Raw genomic sequence first — 21,212 nt, 5'->3', positions numbered from 1 at the left:
GCAGATTTAGGACTTTTCACATTACATGTTTGTGGTGTCCGGAGGGGGTATACCCCCAGGGGGTACTTGCTAACATATACCTCCCTTTGCCTTGAATTTGTTAATATAATTGACTACAGGCTAGAACAAAAAAGAAAAGCAAAAAATGTATTTACCCTAAATTCTTCACTGCTTCAGCCCTGAATGTTGCAGTCAATCACTGTCTTCAATGGTCATTTTCTGCATGTGCGACCTGTGACTGCCAAGGCCTGTGACTTGCTCTTCTTCATTGCCATGACATTGTCATATCTGCAATAACCACTAAGAGGCCCTTACTGCATGCAGATTTATATGACCCCATGTAGTTTAATTCTAGCTGTATAAATCCATATGTATTTAGCTCCCCCTAGTGGTGATCATATGCAGCCAGAATCATTCCATTTATCAAGTCAGAAGACGTTTCCATTTTAATACTCTTGACAGATCTCTACCATTTTCTTAGCTAATGATTCTAAATGGAGTTTTCCTTTAAGACCATGGTGGAAATATGTTGTCACCTGAAGACCTATACAGGACGTGAACAGGTTGTAAAGTATGTTTCATACATTTCTCAGTAGGCCTGGACTCTGCACATACAGTACTTTCACCGGTGTCATTCTCCTGACCCTCCTCCATATTACAGCTGCCATGCTCATTTAATATCAGGATAGTGCAGGACGCCCTCAGGGGAGTCTCAGTATGTTCGTTTCCAAGTATAATCTCTTCTATTCATTTCTGGAGAATGAAAACCCATCTTGTCATCATAGGCCGGAATCCAAAAGTGAAATAGTAAGGGACATAAATCTCTGGTGACAGTCCAATCCTATTCTCCACCCCCTCACCACAATTCTCCATTTCATAATTACATTCCTTACTCCTTCCAGTGCCACACTTTAACCATTTGCGCTTTCAGCCCCTGACCCAATTATTGTCTCCACCGTTGTGGTATTATGGAGTTTGGCTGGAATCTCAGCATTGTTCAACCAGCGTCACATAGCAGCAGAATGAGGAGGAGACCGGAGCCGAACATGACAAATGATCATACTCATCCACCGGCACATTACAGTTAACCTTATAAAGAAGAACTTTGAGATGTTTTTCTACCCATTATTTTTTATTGCCTTCCTGTATATGCTTTATTATGGAAAGTTAAAGGGGTTCTCCGGCAAAAATATTTTTCTTTCAAATCACCTGGTTACAGAAAGATATATAGTTTTGTAATTTACTTCTATGTAATAAGCTCAAGTGTTCCAATACTTATCAGCTGCTGTATGTCCTGCAGGAAATGGTGTATCCTTTCCAGTCTGACACTGCTCTCTGCTGCCACCTCTGTCCGAGACAGGACCTGTCCAAAGCAGCAGCAAATCCCCATAGAAAACCTTTCCTGCTCTGGACAGTTCCTGTCTCGGACAGGGGTGGCAGCAGAGAGCACTGTGTCATACTGAAAAGAAAACACCACTTCCTGCAGGACATACAGCATCTTATGGTATGGAAGGATTTGAGATTTTTAAAGAAAAGAAAATTACAAATCTATATCACTTTCTGAAACCAGTGGATCTGAAAGAAAACTATTTTTGCCGGAGTACCCCTTTAAACCAATAAAGGGGTCCTCTACACTGATCTCATCTTGTTAGGTTGCAAAAGTTTTTGAGTTGCCAAACTGTTAAGGTTCAGCAACATTCTACTATGGCTAGGCCTTTGGCTGTATCCATGTTTTCCATGACTCCCTAGGGCTGTACCTAACCTCTGCAGCCGCCAGGCGTTCAGGTTCGGAGAATTTTGCCGAACCCAAACAGTATGGCAAATCCGCTCAACAGTGGTAATGACCCATGTGCACCGAAGAGCCTTGAACATCCATGACTCAAGTTTTCCTTCATTGGAGCAGTTTTGGTAGGTACTAAATAACCATTCCATACCTGGGACATGTTACAAGACTGGCCATTTTGGAGATGTTCTGACCCAGCTGTCCAGCAGTTTTTCTCTTGTCGCTGTCGAGAACTGGCTTTTCATTGGCTGCCTAATATGTCTTATTCCATTAACACCATTATCAATATTATTCACTTCACCTGTCTGGGGTTTTAATTTTATGGCTGTTCTGTGAAGCTTCTCTGCTTTATAGCGGTGTCACAGTATTGTAATTTTTCTATCTATCTTGTATGAGCATTTCTTGACCTTTATTTTGCTCCTTTCACAAAGTTGGGACAATTTTTGCCATAACTGCTATACTCATTTAGACAAGGGCTAATACATGACTATCTATATCTATATCTGTATATGTCTGTCTATCATCTATTATGTATTTATCCAATATCTATCTATCTATCTATCTATCTATTTCCTATCTATCTATTTATCTATTTATCTATCTATCTATCTATCTAATGACTATTATCTATCTATCTATCTATCTATCTATCTATCTATCTATCTATCTATTTCCTATATATCTCCTATCTATCTCCTATCTATCTATCTATCTATCTATCTATCTATCTATCTATCTATCTATCTCCTATCTATCTATCTATCTATCTATCTATCTCCTATCTATCTATCTATCTATCTATCTAACTATCTATCTATCTATCTATCTCCTATCTATCTATCTATCTATCTATCTATCTATCTATTTATCTATCTATCTATCTATCTATCTATCTAATGACTATTATCTATCTATCTATCTATCTATCTATCTATCTATCTATCTATTTCCTATATATCTCCTATCTATCTATCTATCTATCTATCTATCTATCTATCTATCTATCTATCTCCTATCTATCTATCTATCTATCTATCTTCTATCTATCTATCTATCTATCTATCTATCTATCTATCTATCTAATGACTATTATCTATCTATCTATTTCCTATCTATCTATCTATCTATCTAATATCTATCTATCTATCTACCTATCTATCTCCTATCTATCTATCTCATATCTATCTATCTATCTATCTATCTATCTATCTATCTATCATCTATCTAATATCTATCTATCTATCTATCTATCTATCTATCTCCTATCTATCTATCTATCTATCTATCTATCTATCTATCTATCTATCTATTTATTCTCTCTCTTTCTCCTTCTCCTGGATTTTTGTTTCACCATCCCATTAGCCTTATGCAGTGTATTGTATCAGTAGGTTTTGTGGTTCAGGTATAATATTCTTTCCTCTGTGAGGTCAGTGAACAGTCGCCGCCTGTCACTTTTGCAGCCCATCTGTGGTGACACAATGATGGGGACACTGCTCTCCTAACACAGCGATGAGAAGTGTCATTGTGCTGATCTTCTCTCTTTTTTTACTTTCAGAAGCGGCTCGGCTCTGTCTCAGCTCTATGGAACGTCGGCCACCTTGGAGCATCATCATTTTAATCACGCTGTCATGATTCTTCAGAGCGAGGTACACAGATAATTGGGAAGTGGGGACCCTTTCATAGATAACTAAGTTGTTTGGAGCCGCCCCAGCCGGCCAGGGTTCAGGAATCTAGAATTACATTACTGGTAATGTTATATATATATATATATATATATATATATATATATATATATGTATATATATATATATATATATATATATGTGTGTGTATATATATATATATATATATATATATATATATATATATATATAATTTTTATTTTTTTTATTTTTTTTAAAGGAGCGTTGGTGTGACCTAAGCCCTGTATGCTTTTTCATATACTGATCCAGCTGGTAATGCAGGGCATGTGTGTACATTCTTTAAAATGTCCCTGTCACTTAAAAAAAAAAACAACTTTTAAATGGTCAGGTTCTGAGTGTTTAGACTCTGACCGATCAGTGGAACAAGCAGGGAGAGAAGTGCATGGCTGAGCGCTTCTCTCTGTGCACATGACCATCTCGGTCATGTGGAACAGAGGCAGGAGAGAACCCTCTTAGTGCTCATACTTTCTAGCTTGTTCTAGCAATACATCCCATGTCTCTCTGATACGTTAAGTTTTTTAAAGCTACAGTGCCCATTTAAAAGGCCGGATATTGACTGGCTGTGTAGACACCCATAGTCACTTGTCATTCTGTTAAAGATGAGCGTTCCAAGGTTTCCAAAACTATTTGTAGATTGTAACCATGTAAGTTTGGGTTCTCCCAAATCCAGACACTCTAACAAGCTGGCACAGGACTGCACTTTGTGAATGGCAAAAGCATATGGATTCCCACACACAGACACCACTGATGTAATGATGCCAGTCTAATGAGAAACATAAAGGGGATATATGATGGCAGGATAGTCAATCTACAGCTGGTTAGTGGGGTGTTAACATTTTACTTGGAAACTTTAAGTCTGTGTTCACACAACATCTTTTTATGCAAAATAACGGCCATTATGTTACAATAACGTACGTCAAAAATGACCATTAACATTATTTACGGCCATCATTATCAAACAACGGCCTTTAGTTTGCCTAAAAAAAGACTATGGGCCACATGTATCATCCGGCGAACGGATGATTTTCGGCGGAAAGTGCCGATTTGCGTATTTTTTTATACGCAAATGGCCGCTCTGCGAATAAAATATTCGCAAATCGGCACTTTCCGCCGAGTACGCCAGGGGGGCGGAAAGGGGGCATGTAGTGGGCGGAACGGAGGGCGCGGACTCAGAGTCCGCGCGATTTACCATCCGTTCCGCCCAAATGTACGCCGAAAACCTACTCCAGTCCTCAGCTGGCGTAGGTTTTCGGCGGTGCGCACCGGCGCGCACAGGATTTATGTAGAGGCAGTCCGCCTCTACATAAATCCCCGTAGCGCCGGAGCTGCGGGGGCATTTATAAGTCCGGCGTAAAAAACGCCGGACTTAATAAATGCCCCCCTTTGTGTGAACATAGCCTAAAGGGGTTATCCGCAATTAGAAAAAGCTACTTTCTCAGCAAAAACCGCGCCACCCCTGTTCTCAGGTTGTGTGTGGTATTACAATTCGGCTCCATTAACTTCAATGGAATGTGTTATGTGAAATTAAGTTACCGTAAGGTAATCACAGCACTGCAGATTTTTTTTTTTTGCAGAATTTAAATTCCTTATTGAAGTCAAGGGGAAAATTCCAAAATCCGCAGCAAAGCAGCCACCAGCATTGACATTGTCTTTATTTGAGATTCCCTTTCAGCATGGAATTTGTGCGGATTACACCCTCTATAGAGATTTCTGATGCTGCCTACAGCTGGTTACAGCTGTTCTTATTTAGGCCATAATATGAACAAGTGTTTGCCTTCATATTACATGCGCAAGCCCCAACTGAAAGCATTATAGATTGCACTTCAGATCTCCATATCAGCCATTCTTATTATGCACATACTCTATGCAAACAGCCAAGTTAAAATTGGCCTTATTTTATATATTTAACACGTTCCCATATACGGCACTTGTCTGCAGCTGAGAACTATACTAAGGCTTTTCCTCTCTGGCCCACCAGATGGCAGTATAGCATCTTGTATTTCTATTTCCTTTATCAATGACAATGGATCTCTGTAGTTCACACATTAATTGTAGGCAGTCCTTTATGTGACCCCCCTTTTTTATTTATTTGTGAATATTTTTTTATGTATATACTGATCTGTAGGATTAAGACCACATTCTTTCTAGGCAATATTACTTATTTCTCAGTATTTATATAGTGCTAACATACACCGACCAGCCACAATACAGTAAAACCACTGACAGGTGAAGTGAACCGTTCTTAAGGTTGATTTGTTGAAAGTAAAAGAAATAGACAAGTGTAAGGATCTGAGGGAATGTGACAAGGCCCATATTGTAATGGCTAGGTGAGTCATAGCATAAAAGTTGGAAATATCCAGGGAAATGTGATCTTCTAGTGTTGGCTATAGCTGCACAACGTTCTGCAATGTTCTCCATTGTGGCAGGTATCCGTTAACGGTACATTCATATAAACTTTATGCACAGCAGATTTTACATTATCATATCCACACTAGATTGAGTAGACAAAACACAGCTACTTTCATACAAAAACAGTGCCACCCCCTGCAATACCTCACACAGCCTACGGACATGTATACTGCTGTTTTTGCAAGAAAGCTGTGGACTAGTTCACACTGCTCAGTGTTCTCTAACTTCATGAGACTGTACAGTTAGTTAGTTAGGGATGGGGAACTTAAAGCCCTTCAGCTTTGCCTGTCCAGGTATCATGGGAGCTGTTGTTTTGTAACTGCCCCAGGACCCTATATACCTCATGACAGAGACTCATTAACTCCTATAAACGTCAGGGCACCCCTTCTCAGTGGATATGTCATAGGTATCTCATATTGTTTAAACGCTATATGCATTGCTGTAGACGAACACTAGATGGCACTGTTTAAATTGTGAAAGATTCTATTGCTGCTATTGCTCTCGGTGGACACTAGATGGCACTGCAGATTGACAATAAAACAAAAGCACTAATAGCCGACAGCATCTAGTATAGTATAATGATCGATGATTTAGTCCACATAAAATATACTTATGAATAAACCTATGAAATTTATTTACTCTGTAGATTATTTACCCGTGAAATAAGGTCATAGTTTAGTGGCATTACACACTAAACCTTAATGGGCGTGTATATATTTAATACATCAGTGTCATTTCCTATGTATTTAAATGTAGCAGCCAATGACAATGCACGGGGCCCATCTGCTGCTTCGCCAGAATATTGTGGTAGGATCACAGCCATTTGTATATTTTATGTGTAATATAAAGCAGCCTTATATGAATATTATGTGATATCAGTGAATCGCTCTGGTTTGGTTAATGGCCGCTTTAAAAAAAGATTGCAGCAATACGCATTGCCATAAAATCCGCTGTACCACTCGATGGCAGTGTCACTTGTCATTGGAACAGCGTTTTCTTCACTTTTTGTAGTATCCGTATGGTCCCCAGCGCTCCATTCATTTTATAGGAACCATTTTTCATACTTTATAATTGAATGTAACACATTTATATGTAGCGGAAAAGCAATGCTAATTTCTATATAACCCCCATCATTTATAGTTGGAATCACAGGGATTTAATATTTACCCCGGATATTTGGCAATGACATAATAATCACTTTGTCTCCTTGGTCGGTTTATTGTTGCAGTTTATTTGTCCATTGGAAATGGTGCAGAGCTGCAGTGTAAAGCACGGGGGTTGGATATAGATAGGAATAAACTTTCAGGCTACTTTAAAGGGGGTTGTTCACCTCAAAATGTTTTCTTTCACATTAACTGTTTCCAGAAAGTGACAAAGATTTGTAATTTATTATTAAAAAAAAATCTCAAGTCTTTCAGTATTTATCATCTGCTGTATTTCCTGCAGGAATTGGGGTATTCTCTCCAGTCTGACACAGTGCTTTTTGCTGCCACCTCTGTCCATGTCAGGAACTGTCTAGAGCAGTAGCAAATCCCCATAGAAAACCTCTCCTGTTCTCCAGACTGGAAAGAATACACTACTTCCTGCAGGACATACAGCAGCTGAAAAGTACTGGAAGACTTGAGATTAATAGAAGTAAATTACAAATCTCTGGCACTTTCTGGCACCAGTTGATTTGAAAGAAAAAAAATATTTTGGTGAACAAATCCTTTAAGCCAAGACCACTTCCTTGCTGCCTCCAATCACATTGGATTTGGACCCTCCTGGACCCCCACTGAGTTTCACTGAATCGTCTTCCTTGCTTTGCACAGAAACAACAGCTGGTCTATTGATAGTGATGAGCGAACCTGCCGAGGTTCGGGTTCGTATGATTCCCGCTGTCTGCAGCCTCTGTAAAGAGGGTGGATACAGCCTGAGGACCGCCTGGAAAACTGGGATACAGCCATAGCCATAGGCTGTATCCCAGTTTTCCAGGCGGTCATCCCGCTGTATCCACCCGCTGCACGAAGGCTGCAGACATACGAACCCGAACCTCGGCAGGTTCGCTCATCTCTATCTACAGTATAGGAGGGGTTGTACATGGTACTGCAGATTACTGTGGTCAGGTAAAAAGGGGAAGCAAGGGTACCAGTCACAGATACCTCTATAACCTGTTTGTTATGCAGATCAGTGGGTGTCATTGAGCAAGTCTCTTAGTTGCCCAAACTCAGAGCTTGGAGATCGAAGTTATACATATGGCCACTAGGTCTCTCCCTTCATTGCAAATGTTTATAGCTGCTGCCAGGGGCGGATTAACTTTACCATAGGCCCCGGGCTGTTCACCAAGCCTGGGCCCCCCCACTTCACTGTAACTATGGCAGCACTAGCCTGGCGTTCATAGTACAGGACAGATAATGTCTGATGTCCAGATTTGTGCAAAATTGCCAAAAAAACTGTGATTTTTTGCAAATCATGGTGGAAGTGTAGCCAGGAGACAGTACACCACTGAAAGTGTAAGTCTTTTTGGGTGGTCATGGGCCCCCCAGGAGCTCAGGGCCCCGGGCTGCCGCCCGAAACGCCCCTATTATAATCCACTACTGGCTGCTGCATCTCCACATTTAGTAGCATTGTATGGTCAGCTCTCCTGGCCCACAGCACCAAAACCTTTGTAACCTCACAGTGACATTATACTGACTGAATTGTTACATAACAAAGAGCATTGTCTCCTGGTAAGCTGATAATATAATTAACAAAATATAATAATAATAATAATAATAATAATAATAATAATACTTTTATCTGTATAGCGCCAACTGATTCCACAGCACTTTACATAGTCAGTTCCCGTCACTGTCCCCTTTAGGGCTCACAATCTAAATTCACCTATCTTTATGTTTTTGGGTGTGGGAGAAAACCAAAGTACCCAGAGAAAACCCATAGAAACACGGAGAGAGCATACAAACTCTTTACAGATGTTGCCTCGGTGGGATTTGAACCTAGTCTCTGTTCAGTCAATGACACTAATACCTGTCAAAAGTTTGTAAACGTGATTTTAAGAGGAAACACAATTTTCCACACTACATTATTAAAGTAAGTAAAGTCACTAGTGCTAAATGTGAGGGAAATTTAGCTGTGAGATCTGTTACCTTATTTATCACCAGACTTATTTCAGCTGATTTGATTGGCTAGGCAAGTGTCTTTCCTCTCTTCTACAGCCCCAGGCCCTCCTCTCCTAAAGTTGTACATTGAAAGAGGTTGCCTGACAAGTCCATCAGAGCTATGTGGAGTGAGAAACAGTGGAGTAACAGAGTGATGTGGAGTGCTCAGACCCATACTGTTCAGAGTCAGACTTATAATGGGCTCCTATCAAATCCAACTCTTTTTTTAACTCAGACCCAGACCGAACAAAACTTTTGACATGTCTCTGACCTATCAAAAGTTTTTTTTATAACGATAGGTACACTTTAAGGCTATGTTCACACAACGTATTTTTTCATTTAATAACAGCCGCTATTAAGTGAAAAAATACGTTGTATTGATTTCAATGGAATCCCGGCTGGAGTGTATACACTTTATATACACTCTGACCGGGATTCCCTGCGGCCCCAGAAAAAACTGACTTGTCAGTTTTCTGCGGCTGCCATTCATTGAATAGCTGCCGCTAGGGATGGTCCGAACCGAGTTCGGTTCGGGTTCATACGAACCCGAACTCTCGGTAATGATTCCCACTGTCTGCCCGCTCAGTGTAGCGGGCGGATCCAGCGGGAGGACCGCCTGGAAAACTGGATACAGCCTATGGCTATGTTTTCCAGGCGGTCCTCGGTTCGGACCATCCCTAGCTGCCGCACAAGACTGACAGAGCAGACAAGGTAAAGTTCAGCTCCGGACGCACTTTACATTGTATGCTATGGTGAATTGGAACACAGGCGCACCCTAATGCGCCCACATTCCAATTCAATGCAGTACCGGCCGGGATAAACTTCACTGACAGTGGCCTAAAGCTTTCAGGTGGGTCATTTTATCCCATTAAAATATTATAATTTATACCAGTCTTCCCCAACCTGTAGCTCTACAACACCCCCATCATGCCATCAAAGTCATGGGTTAATAGGAGTTATAGTTCTGCAGCTGATGATATATGGAAAGTACTAATATTGTGTATATTGTATATATAATTTTCCTGGGTAAAATCACTTTATAGACTGGCATAAAATCATCCCTACCCCATGGACTGTTTACAGGGATTTTCTACTGAAGCTGATTTCCCCATAGATGCCCTATTGTAGCTATAATCACTGCCTATAGTAGGATTGCTTCTGCAAAAAGTGCACCAAACTGCAATTATACAATAAAAACAATAAATAAGGCTCATAGCAGGATTTTCTATAGCTGCATGGGTACAACAAAAAGAGGATAACACTTTTCTAGACATTGATCTGATTTAAAGGGCAGTACCAGCTGACTGCAGCAAGGGGGCAGCATATAAAAGCAGATGAGTCCTGGACCAACACAACTGTATTGTATTATAATATTTAGCAATGATATTTATCTGCGCTTTTTGCCGACTTCTTCTTCTCTCCTCAGTGTTTCGGTGCTTGCACATGGCCTACTGTTTAATCATGAGAGAAATCTTTTGTTTCCATTCTCAGCTTAAGACTCGTAAACATTCGCTTTATGCAAAACCGCTTCAGGGAATCAAATGGCTGAGAGTTGTTTAGTGCAAATGTTCCAATTGATTTAAACCAGCGACACTGCCACCACGGGCTGATAAAAGTAGGAATTTACATAGATAGCAGTGGGAGCCATGCATCACACAAATAAGAAGCTAATAGGACAATACATTAGTCTGTTGGGATGCGGTGTTAAACCGACACTTAAAGAAATGATGTGTTTTACGGCTGATCGGATATGTATTCCCAGTATGAAGAGCTGTGTTCCTAATGAAGTGTCAGTGCTGGACTGGTGTCAGCATCTGGGCCCAAGCCAAAGGCCCAGGCAGCAGCCGGGGACCTACAAGCTGGATGTAAAGCCTAATGTTCTACAGCAATGGTTATCATGGGACCGGCTAAGTTACGGGGCAGCAAGACCATTACAGGTGCAGAGTGGGAAACGGCATGATTATTTTTTGTATCTGCTTTAGGCTCTTATTATATCATATCAGCATATTCATCTTGTCTGTCTGCCAACAAGAGTCTAATCGGGGTCAAGAGACCTGGATCTAATGGAATAGATGAAACAAAGATTGAAGTCCATCAGTCAGGCTCCTGTATATGGGGTATTCCCATCTGACAAACTTATCCCCTATCCAGGCTTAGAAAAACATAACTGTCTTCTTGCAACAGCGCCATTCGGTATGGGTGTAGGTTCCTGGGAAATGAATAAAGTTGAACTGTAATACCACAATAAACCTGAGCACAGGGGTGGTGCTGTTTTTGCAGCAAAGTTAGCTGTGCTTTTTACATTCTGGATAACCCCTTTACCTTTTCTCACTCCCCAGCACTCCGCATGCCTTCTGTGCTGATCTCTGAAGTATACCTTCCCAGACAAGAGGGCATGGGTACCGTATGTTAATAACAATCAGCAACATCGTGCCGCTATTGTCCATGTGTTTTTGCCCATATTCATGGTTTGGGATGGTATACATCTGAGAAGAGTGCAGGGTGGAAGTCTAGTACCAAAGAACAAGGACAGATAATACCTTTTCTGCTCCCCAGACAGGTTTGGTCAGGCACAGTTCTGTCAGTGTAGGTGTACAGATAGGGGTCAGGGAAGGTATTATTCAGTCAGTATAGGTACACAGATAGGGGTCAGGGAAGGTATTATTCAGTCAGTATAGGTACACAGATAGGGGTCAGGGAAGGTATTATTCAGTCAGTATAGGTACACAGATAGGGGTCAGGGGAGATATAATTCAGTCAGTATAGGTACACAGATAGGGGTCAGGGAAGGTATTATTCAGTCAGTATAGGTACACAGATAGGGGTCAGTGGAGGCCTAATTCGGTTTGAATAGGTACACAGATAGGGGTCAGGGGAGATATAATTCAGTCAGTATAGGTACACAGATAGGGGTCAGGGGAGGTATTATTCAGTCAGTATAGGTACACAGATAGGGGTCAGGGGAGGTATTATTCAGTCAGTATAGGCACACAGATAGGGGTCAGGGAAGGTATTATTCAGTCAGTATAGGTACACAGATAGGGGTCAGGGAAGGTATTATTCAGTCAGTATAGGTACACAGATAGGGGTCAGGGGAGGCAGAGTTCAGTCAGTAAAGGTACACCATAGGTCAGGGGAGGCATAATTCAGTCTGTATAGGTACACAGATATGGGTCAGGGAAGGTATTATTCAGTCAGTATAGGTACACAGATAGGGGTCAGTGGAGGCCTAATTCAGTCAGTAAAGGTACACAGATAGGGGTCAGGGAAGGTATTATTCAGTCTGTATAGGTACACAGATAGGGGTCAGTGGAGGCCTAATTCAGTCAGTAAAGGTACACAGATATGGGTCAGGGGAGATATAATTCAGTCAGTATAGGTACACAGATAGGGGTCAGGGAAGGTATTATTGAGTCAGTATAGGTACACAGATAGGGGTCAGTGGAGGCCTAATTCAGTCAGTATAGGTACACAGATAGGGGTCAGGGAAGGTATTATTCAGTCAGTATAGGTACACAGATATGGGTCAGGGGAGGCAGAGTTCAGTCAGTAAAGGTACACCATAGGTCAGGGGAGGCATAATTCAGTCTGTATAGGTACACAGATATGGGTCAGGACAGGCGGAGTTCAGTTTGTATGTACTGTATACCCAGATATGGGTCAGGACAGGCGGAGTTCAGTTTGTATGTATTCCCAGATATGGGTATATTTTCCCAGTTAGGCTATGTTCACACTACGTACGTTCCACAGAAATCACGGCCGTTGTTACAACGGTCATGATTTCTGCAGTACTTACGTAGTGCTGCAGGCTGAGGGAATCCCGGACGAAGTGTATACACATAGGGGGACATTTATCATGCCAAAAATGCGTATTTTTCGTTGGAAAATGGCCAGATGCGAATATATTTATTCGCAAATGGCCGTTTTGCAAATAAATATTCACATCTGGCCATTTTCCGCCCGGCACGAGGGGGGTGGGGGGATCGGAGGCGGCGGAACGGGGGGGGGGGGGGGGGCGGACTCAGGGTCCACTTAATTCATCATTTTTTGTTGCCAAAAAAGCTCTAAGCTAGCGTACGTTTCCTGGCGCACGCAATGGTGCGCACAGGATTTATGTAGAGGTAGTACGCCTCTACATAATTCTCCGTCTTGTCGGAGCAGCGGGGACATTTTCCGGAGCAGAAAACGCTGCAGAAAATGTTGCCCATATTATACACTCCAGCCGGTGAATATTGACCGCAGAAAACCCTGTCAGTGCACACTATGGAGTGAGCGGCTCTGACCGCTCGCTCCATAGTGTACAGTGGGGAGTCCTGATGCAGGCGCGCACAGATGCACCCGCATCAGAACTCGGTGGCGCAAAAGATCATCCGGCCAGGGTTATCTTTTCTGAGACTGGCCGTTCCGTGACCCGGCCGGGTCACAGAACGGCCGGTCTCTTACAGCGTATGAACATGACCTAATGCTACAAATACTGCACCTTTACCAGTAATATCGTGCTGCCTGGTGGGCATGGTTTCCCAAGAAGACTGCTGTATTATAATAACGCACCATAAATAATCAGACATTATGTTACGCCGCACCATGCAAAGGCTAATGTACATTTCCGTGTGCAGTATTTCGATGTGCTGGCGCAAATTCATACAGTACTATATACACATGCGTTATTTAAAAAAAAAAAAAAAACAGAAACAGAAGTTGGAAAAATCTTTTGACAAATTACATTTATTCTCACTAAATTAGAAGATTTTTTTTTTTCATTTAAGAAGCAGGATTTAAATAATACATGATAAAACGAAGACCCGTAGCAGAAAGTTTTTCTACATTTTAAAGGAGATTTATACATTGCAGCAGGCTACGAACATTATGTTGTAAACCACTTTGCCTTATGTTGTAAAGGGTGATTCTGAACCCACAAGCCTTATTTGCTGTCATATTTCACATTCATAGCACCAACATATTGGGCAATACTGTAATGGGCAACACAAATTGGACTTAAGCAACAAAATGCTTTCCAGCACTCATGATTTCTATAGGATGGGACATTTTGGTGACTTTAAAGGAGAGTCTTACCCAAAACTGATCTGGGTCAGGGCTGTTAGTCACAGCTATAGTGGATGTTGAATACGCAGTGAGTACATTTGATAATAAAGGGAACCTGTCAGCAATGTTTTAAATGTGACCCTGCTGGCACTGTGATGCAAGTGATGTAATACCCATTCTATACATGTGCATAATACAAGTTTTTAGATATTAACCTGTGCTGTATGTACATTTTGTATCCGTAATCATTGGGTTGGGCCCTGAGTCAAGGATTCATCTATCTGTATTCATTTTGCCCCAGCTGCAAGCACGCCTCCTACCTGATGTGACATCAGCCTATCAATCATCAGGCAGGAGGCATGCTTGCAGCTAGGGCAAAATTAAGGGATTCAGCTTCTGTGAAACGCTCCAGTGACTTCAGTTACTTCATTTACATAACACACAAGCAACAAAGTTTAATATCTAAAAACATTACAGACAGACATCATACATATAATACATCACTGTAATAAAACAACATATAAGTTACTAAATTTTTAAAAAACATAAAGCAAAACAAAGAAAGGCAAACTCAATTACCCCTCCCCTATCCCTACCCCCTTTTAACCTGTTTTTGGTTTTGTTTTGTTTTGTTTTTTTCATTTTAACCATAACTAGCTAATGATTGCTGCAAGGCAACATTACTGACCATTAGTACCTTTGGGTCCAGGGATCAAATCTGATCTAGGGCAATGTCTCTATGGGATTATTATGTTCTTCCTTTGTTAGTAGGGGTTTCTTCATACACCCCAAAATGGTATCACTTATTGTGGACAGAGACTGATGTGAGTTCTGCCAGTCCATGTTCAGTGCTGAGGAAATTAATGAAACAATCATTTAGTTGTTTTTGTAAATTATATATTTTAATTAATATTTAATGACCAATATCCAAGAAATGGAGCTCATGCCCGGGGATTTTCTGTATTTTCTGATTGATTTCCGCATTGTGCAGTTTCTTGTTTCTAACCATGTAAAGTCCTTTTTGGAGTAAGGAGATGAGTAGCGCCCACGGATCTCTGCACTGTGCCAGCCCCCCCTCCCACCCAGTCACTGCAGCTCATTGGCGCTGTATTGGCCGCACGCTGGACCCAGCTCTCATGACCATTAATAAAAATTAATGAGGGTTGCGAGAAGATTTGATAAAAGCCGAACTACTAATGTTACTTGAGAATTAAAAATAGTAAAGAGGGGAGAAAAATCTGGAACTGACATCGACCGTGGCATCTGTGTTTCATTGCAAATTGTCAGGTTGGCAGCAGCGGTGGTGGATTTCTGCATGGAAATTCTAATTGTTTTGCTCAACTCCTTCCAGCAGCAGAGAGGCACAACTCATCGCTGCTCCATCCAGAATATATTTAATTTTATCAGCATTCTTTATTCGGCCTTTGAGATTCCGATCAGAATTACTTACCATGCGCGCCAGTGGCTAATCTAGTGAAATGGAATTTAAAGTAGCACTTTTGGGGCAAATGAAATGTATAGTTCTCTCTCTGCGTTTGCTTGATTTTATGCCGTAAAACTAAGCTGTAAACTAAGGAAGGGGGTTAAATAATAAACTTTACCAAGACAATCTGCACTTTTCTTATAGGGCAATTCCCATCTAGTAAAGTCATAGCGTATCTCTAGGTTTGGTGAATGTCCAACATATGGGATGGAATGGGGTGCAGCACAATGATTTGGCATTGTGGCCTTCACTGTACAACCGCAACCCACCCATCCATCTGTGTTGAACGCATTTGTGTTACAGCGTCCACTAGTGGACACAAGGAGTAATTCACTGTCATAGAAGAGTTGCACAAATTAGAAAACTAGTGTTGGGCGAGCATGCACCTCTGTTCACCTTAACCGAGCACCTTAGGGTGCTTTTATAATATCCAAGCGAGTGTACTGACATAGCATGTCAGTACAGTAGCGCAAATCTTTAGAGCTCCTGGCATTATCATTTATTATAAAAAACAATATAGCGGTCATACTTACCTGTTCGTACTCCTCCTGATGCCCTCCAGTGCCAATTACTGGCTGCAGCGGGAAAGTGCAGTGATTTGCTGAGGGGCTCTCGGTGAGTGGGAGGACTGGAGCAGGTGCAGGAAGAGACTGGGAGCAGCGCAGATAGGTAAGTATGGCTTCTTTATTTTTTTTTACTATAGTGACTGTGTGTTGCACAGCATCTTATAAAACCTAAGATGCTGTGCAAGACACATTAGTACTCCAGCAGTATGCCAGCAATTGACTGCATACCACCAGAATTCTAATATGTCTTGTAGAAACCTATTCTTTTTTCTTGTTTTCATTCTATTTTTTGTATATTTAGTTTAAGCATCTCTTCGAGGGCCGAAATGTACAAATGTTAGAACAAAAAAAAAATGTAATAGGTCAAACAGGCATACTCCGCTTTGCCCAGCAGGGGGCATTCGAGCGTAGAAAAATGTTCGCCTCAAGTAATACACACTACAGCATTTAAGTGCTCACTAAAGCCAAAACATTATGGGAAAGCTCCGCTTTCATAAGATCATCCAAAAGTGACCTAAAAAAATAATTATGACACACAACTGCATAAATAAGAAAAATAGCTAAGATGCTAAAAGGTACATCAAAATACAAAAATACCAAGTAAAAAACTTCAAAAGGTGTAAACTGTGCAATATAGCATTGCCACTGGCGGGGGGGAGGGGGCTAAAGGGGTGCAGAAATAACTTGCATTCAGGCCTTTCTACTCCCATACAGATTTACACGTACCATAATAGCCTTAAGGTACATTAACTGCAAAATGGGTACCAAACATTTGTGGAACCAATAGATTCTGCAAGTAAAGATGCCAAATAAGTAAAGGAAGACAAAGATTGGGCTAGATAGATGGATGGATAGAGATCAGTTATATTGACTAATAATAAAGTGTTATCCTATCCTTTATCTATTCGGAGTGGATATTTTTCCAGCCCAGCTACATCATAACAAAAGAACCTGGAGTTGACCTGTTATTACATAGCATCCACCACTAGGTGGCAGAGTAGTCATAGCATACAGCCAGCCCCAGATGAGGCTGAGCTCTGGTGAAATCATTGGCAGAAGGGATGCTATTGCATACAATAAGGCTTGGTTCTGAGGATACAGAGCAGACTATAAAGCACCCATAGCCTGTATCATTCTCTGCCAGAGACAGTCCTGCTGCTGCTGACTTGCGCACATTCATATTTCAGACTTATTCTTCTTTCCTATTGCTCATCTTTATTACCTACTTCCTAATACGCAGATTGATTCTTCATTATGCAGAGAATTTGGGGCATTTTTATTTTCTGTCATTAGCATTTGCTCTGATTGGACGTCGGTAAAGGCGTTTAGGTTGCTAGCGGATATCCTAATCTAAAATGTTCCTGTATGGCTGTAAGACATGTTGTGGGGTGCACAGGATCCAGAGCCTGGTACTTGGAAGCAGTTCCTATAAATGTAGCCTGGGAGCCCATCAGGAGTCAGTGATGAGTCAGTAGTCTGGCTGCTGCTGCTCAGTGAGAAGCAATGGGGTGCAGCCTGATACACTAAGTTAATGGGTCACAAAGCTATTCCACCTACTCTACAATCTCCTGGATATAATCTAAGAATAAAGGTTAACAATTCCTGAAATCTGACATTTATACATATGTGTATATACAGTAGGTGTACACAGACATACAGTCCTATGTATAACCAGATAAAACATGACAATATAGTGTAAGGAGACATTGTACTAGATGACTAATTCTGGTCTGCTACATCTTCTATCTATCTATCTATCTATCTATCTACTGTATCTATCTACTCTATCTATCTACTCTATCTATCTATCTATCTCCTATCTATCTATCTATCTATCTATCTATCTATCTATCTATCTCCTATCTATCTATCTATCTATCTATCTATCTATCTATCTATCTATCGTCTATCTATCTCCTATCTATCTATTTATCTATCCATCCCATTTCTATCTTCTATCTATCTATCTATTTATCTATCTATCTATCTATCTAATAATACACCATACAGCACTCCAAGACGCATCTTAGAGTGCTGTATGATATATTACTGAATAAATCCCTGAATTTTCACTGTTAACCCTGGGAGTGCCGTTGACTATCTTTTTGCTATACCAGCATGGTCTGAAGTCAGGACTTAGGTCCACTGGCACCTACATCACTATCTATCTATCTATCTATCTATCTATCTATCTATCTATCTATCTATCTATCTATCATGTATCTGTCTTTCTATCTATGTATCATTTATCTATCTATCTATTTATCTATCTATCTATCTCTCTATCTATCATCTATTATCTATCTATCTATCTATCTATCTATCTATCTTCTATCTATCTATCTATCTATTATCTATCTATCTATCTATCTATCTATCTATCTATCTATCTATCCATCTATTTATCTATCATCTATTATCTATCTATCTATCTATCTATCTATCTATCTATCTCCTATCTATCTATCTATCTATCTATCTATCTATCTATCTATCCATCTATCTATCTATCTATCATGTATCTGTCTTTCTATCTATGTATCATTTATCTATCTATCTATCTGTCTATCTCTCTATCTATCATCTATTATATATCTATCATCTAGTATCTATCTATCTATCTATCTATCTATCTATCTATCATGTATCTGTCTTTCTATCTATGTATCATTTATCTATCTATCTATCATCTATTATCTATCTATCTATCTATCTATCTATCTATCTATCTATCTATCTATCTATCTATCATGTATCTGTCTTTCTATCTATGTATCATTTATCTATCTATCTATCTGTCTATCTCTCTATCTATCATCTATTATATATCTATCATCTAGTATCTATCTATCTATCTATCTATCTATCTATCTATCTATCTATCTATCTATCTATCATGTATCTGTCTTTCTATCTATGTATCATTTATCTATCTATCTATCATCTATTATCTATCTATCTATCTATCTATCTATCTATCTATCTATCATGTATCTGTCTTTCTATCTATGTATCATTTATCTATCTATCATCTATTATCTATCTATCTATCTATCTATCTATCCATCTATCCATCTATTTATCTATCTATCTATCTATCTATCTATCTATCTATCTATCTATCTATCTATCTATCTATCCATCTTCTATCTTGCTTTTGTTTTAATATCAATCAGTCTCTGATCCCTATGTCTGTATGTCCTATAATTTTAGAGCTGAAATGTTGCCCTTGATTTGTATATAGAATAAAGCAACATCTGAATTTACACTAATCTGGGAGCTACTGCTATTCTGTTTAATTATCTATTGTTCTATCTATAGTTAAAAAAGCAAAAATGCAGCACTCAAGGAATAATGAATGTTTACAGTTTGCAGCGATGTGCACCCCCACGACTATGGTACAGTGGGATAAGCTAAAAGTTGTCAAAGTACAAAATCTGTCAGAAAATGTCATTCACTTCAGGCAGGAACAAGAACCTCACTATAGCAGATGAGACAGAACAGCAGATGTCTGTCCACTTCCACTTATTCCTGTGCTGAAAGGTGGCGTTCCATTACGGCTGATCATGGTCACTCAGCAATGTCCATATCTGACATTGTTTCCTGTGCTCTATATAGGACCCGTCCTGTCCTGCATTACACAGACAATGTCATTTGGATAGGCAGTACCTGTGTAATGCTTAGTTTCCCCTGTGGCGGCGCTGCAATATGCGTACAAATACAACTCAAGTACAGAAATATTTTTTTTCCAAGCATCTACTACTCTTTAAATAAACTAATATTTTCTGGCATTGCAGTTCATTGTCCTCCGTACACTTTGTATGACTTATCAAGAACAATAGGAATAGAAAAGCGACAGGTGTTGTTATCCAAAAGTGGTCCTCTCATTTCTTAAAAATTAGATTTGAATATTACTATCTTTATAACGATATTGTTATACTATAGAGAGCTGAGTATTGACATAACCCTGGAGAATTCTAGTATCTGGGTGAAATTCCATGATGTATTGTGTTAGCATACCATGTATTTCACCAATGTACTTGCCTGTATCTTTAGTTATTTATTTTTTGTAGCTTTTGTGTTACAGGGACACAACATATTTTCCAACTTGTCCTCCCAGCAGTACAGCGACCTCATGCAGCTTCTGAAGCAGTCTATTCTCGCCACGGACATTACTCTTCATTTTGAGTATGTATGCACTTTGTTACTTTTTTATTATCATTAACATTTTGGTTTTTTTTTTTGTCTTTTATTCCATTAATGTATCACCTTAGACTGAAGGCTTCTTGCTACAAAACTCCTGTTCTGAGATAGTCTCACCAGAAGGTGGCGATGCTGAGCAGGCTTTGATTGACTTCAGATGTAGAGAAATGTAGAGAAATCTTGATTCCTTAGTTCTAAAAAAGACTGAATATTATTAAATAAGTGACAGGATAGTGCATATACTTATTGAGCTCTGTGTGTGCAGCATTACCTCTGCCTCCACTCAGGCTGCTCCAATGTCTTTTAAAGTGATACTGTCCCCCGCTTTCTGTATGAGGACTTCTCTACACAGCTGTAAAGCCTAAATTCTGCAGTTTTCATACCTTACTATTATAGATTTCTTGGTGTTTGGTCCAGTGATAAATGCTTTTTGACATCACATAGGCAGGGCCTATGTGGGCGGGGCAAAGTGGCGCTGCGTTCGTGAACCCTCGCCCAGGTGGCACAATCCACCAACGATATAAAGCATTTATACTGGACCAAACACCAAGAAATCTGTAATAAAGTATGAAAGGTATGAAAACTGCAGAATTTAGGCTTTACAGCTGTGTACAGAAGTCCTACAGAAAGGGGTGACAGTGTTACTTTACAGCCAAGCACCCTACCTGCTTCTACCACTGAGTAGATAGGACACCCAGCTGGAGGAGACACGCTTTATATTGTCCTCCACTCTGCTGCTACTACAATATTCTGCAGATTTTCCCCCACAGATCCATATGGCAGGTCACAGTGTAGTTGTTTGTCGCTATACTGTCTGAATTTACAAACCTTTCAAGCATTTCCCATATAGCCAAAGCTTGTATATGCCATGGCCTAAGCATTGTG

General features: G+C 40.2%; 1 protein-coding gene across 3 annotated transcripts in view; it reads left to right on the top strand.

The window, feature by feature from the left end:
* Window positions 1-21,212, top strand: part of PDE11A (phosphodiesterase 11A) — a 398,617-nt gene that overhangs the window by 330,480 nt on the left and 46,925 nt on the right. For all 3 annotated transcript variants that reach the window (XM_069985174.1, XM_069985175.1, XM_069985176.1), the window contains 2 exons: window positions 3,339-3,429; window positions 20,212-20,312. In XM_069985174.1, coding sequence (XP_069841275.1) covers window positions 3,339-3,429; window positions 20,212-20,312 — 192 coding nt within the window. The remainder of the gene's footprint in view (window positions 1-3,338; window positions 3,430-20,211; window positions 20,313-21,212) is intronic.

Source organism: Dendropsophus ebraccatus, chromosome 9 (genome assembly GCF_027789765.1).
Source record: "Dendropsophus ebraccatus isolate aDenEbr1 chromosome 9, aDenEbr1.pat, whole genome shotgun sequence".
Lineage (NCBI taxonomy): Eukaryota > Metazoa > Chordata > Amphibia > Anura > Hylidae > Dendropsophus > Dendropsophus ebraccatus.
This window is presented reverse-complemented; position numbering and strand designations above follow the sequence as displayed.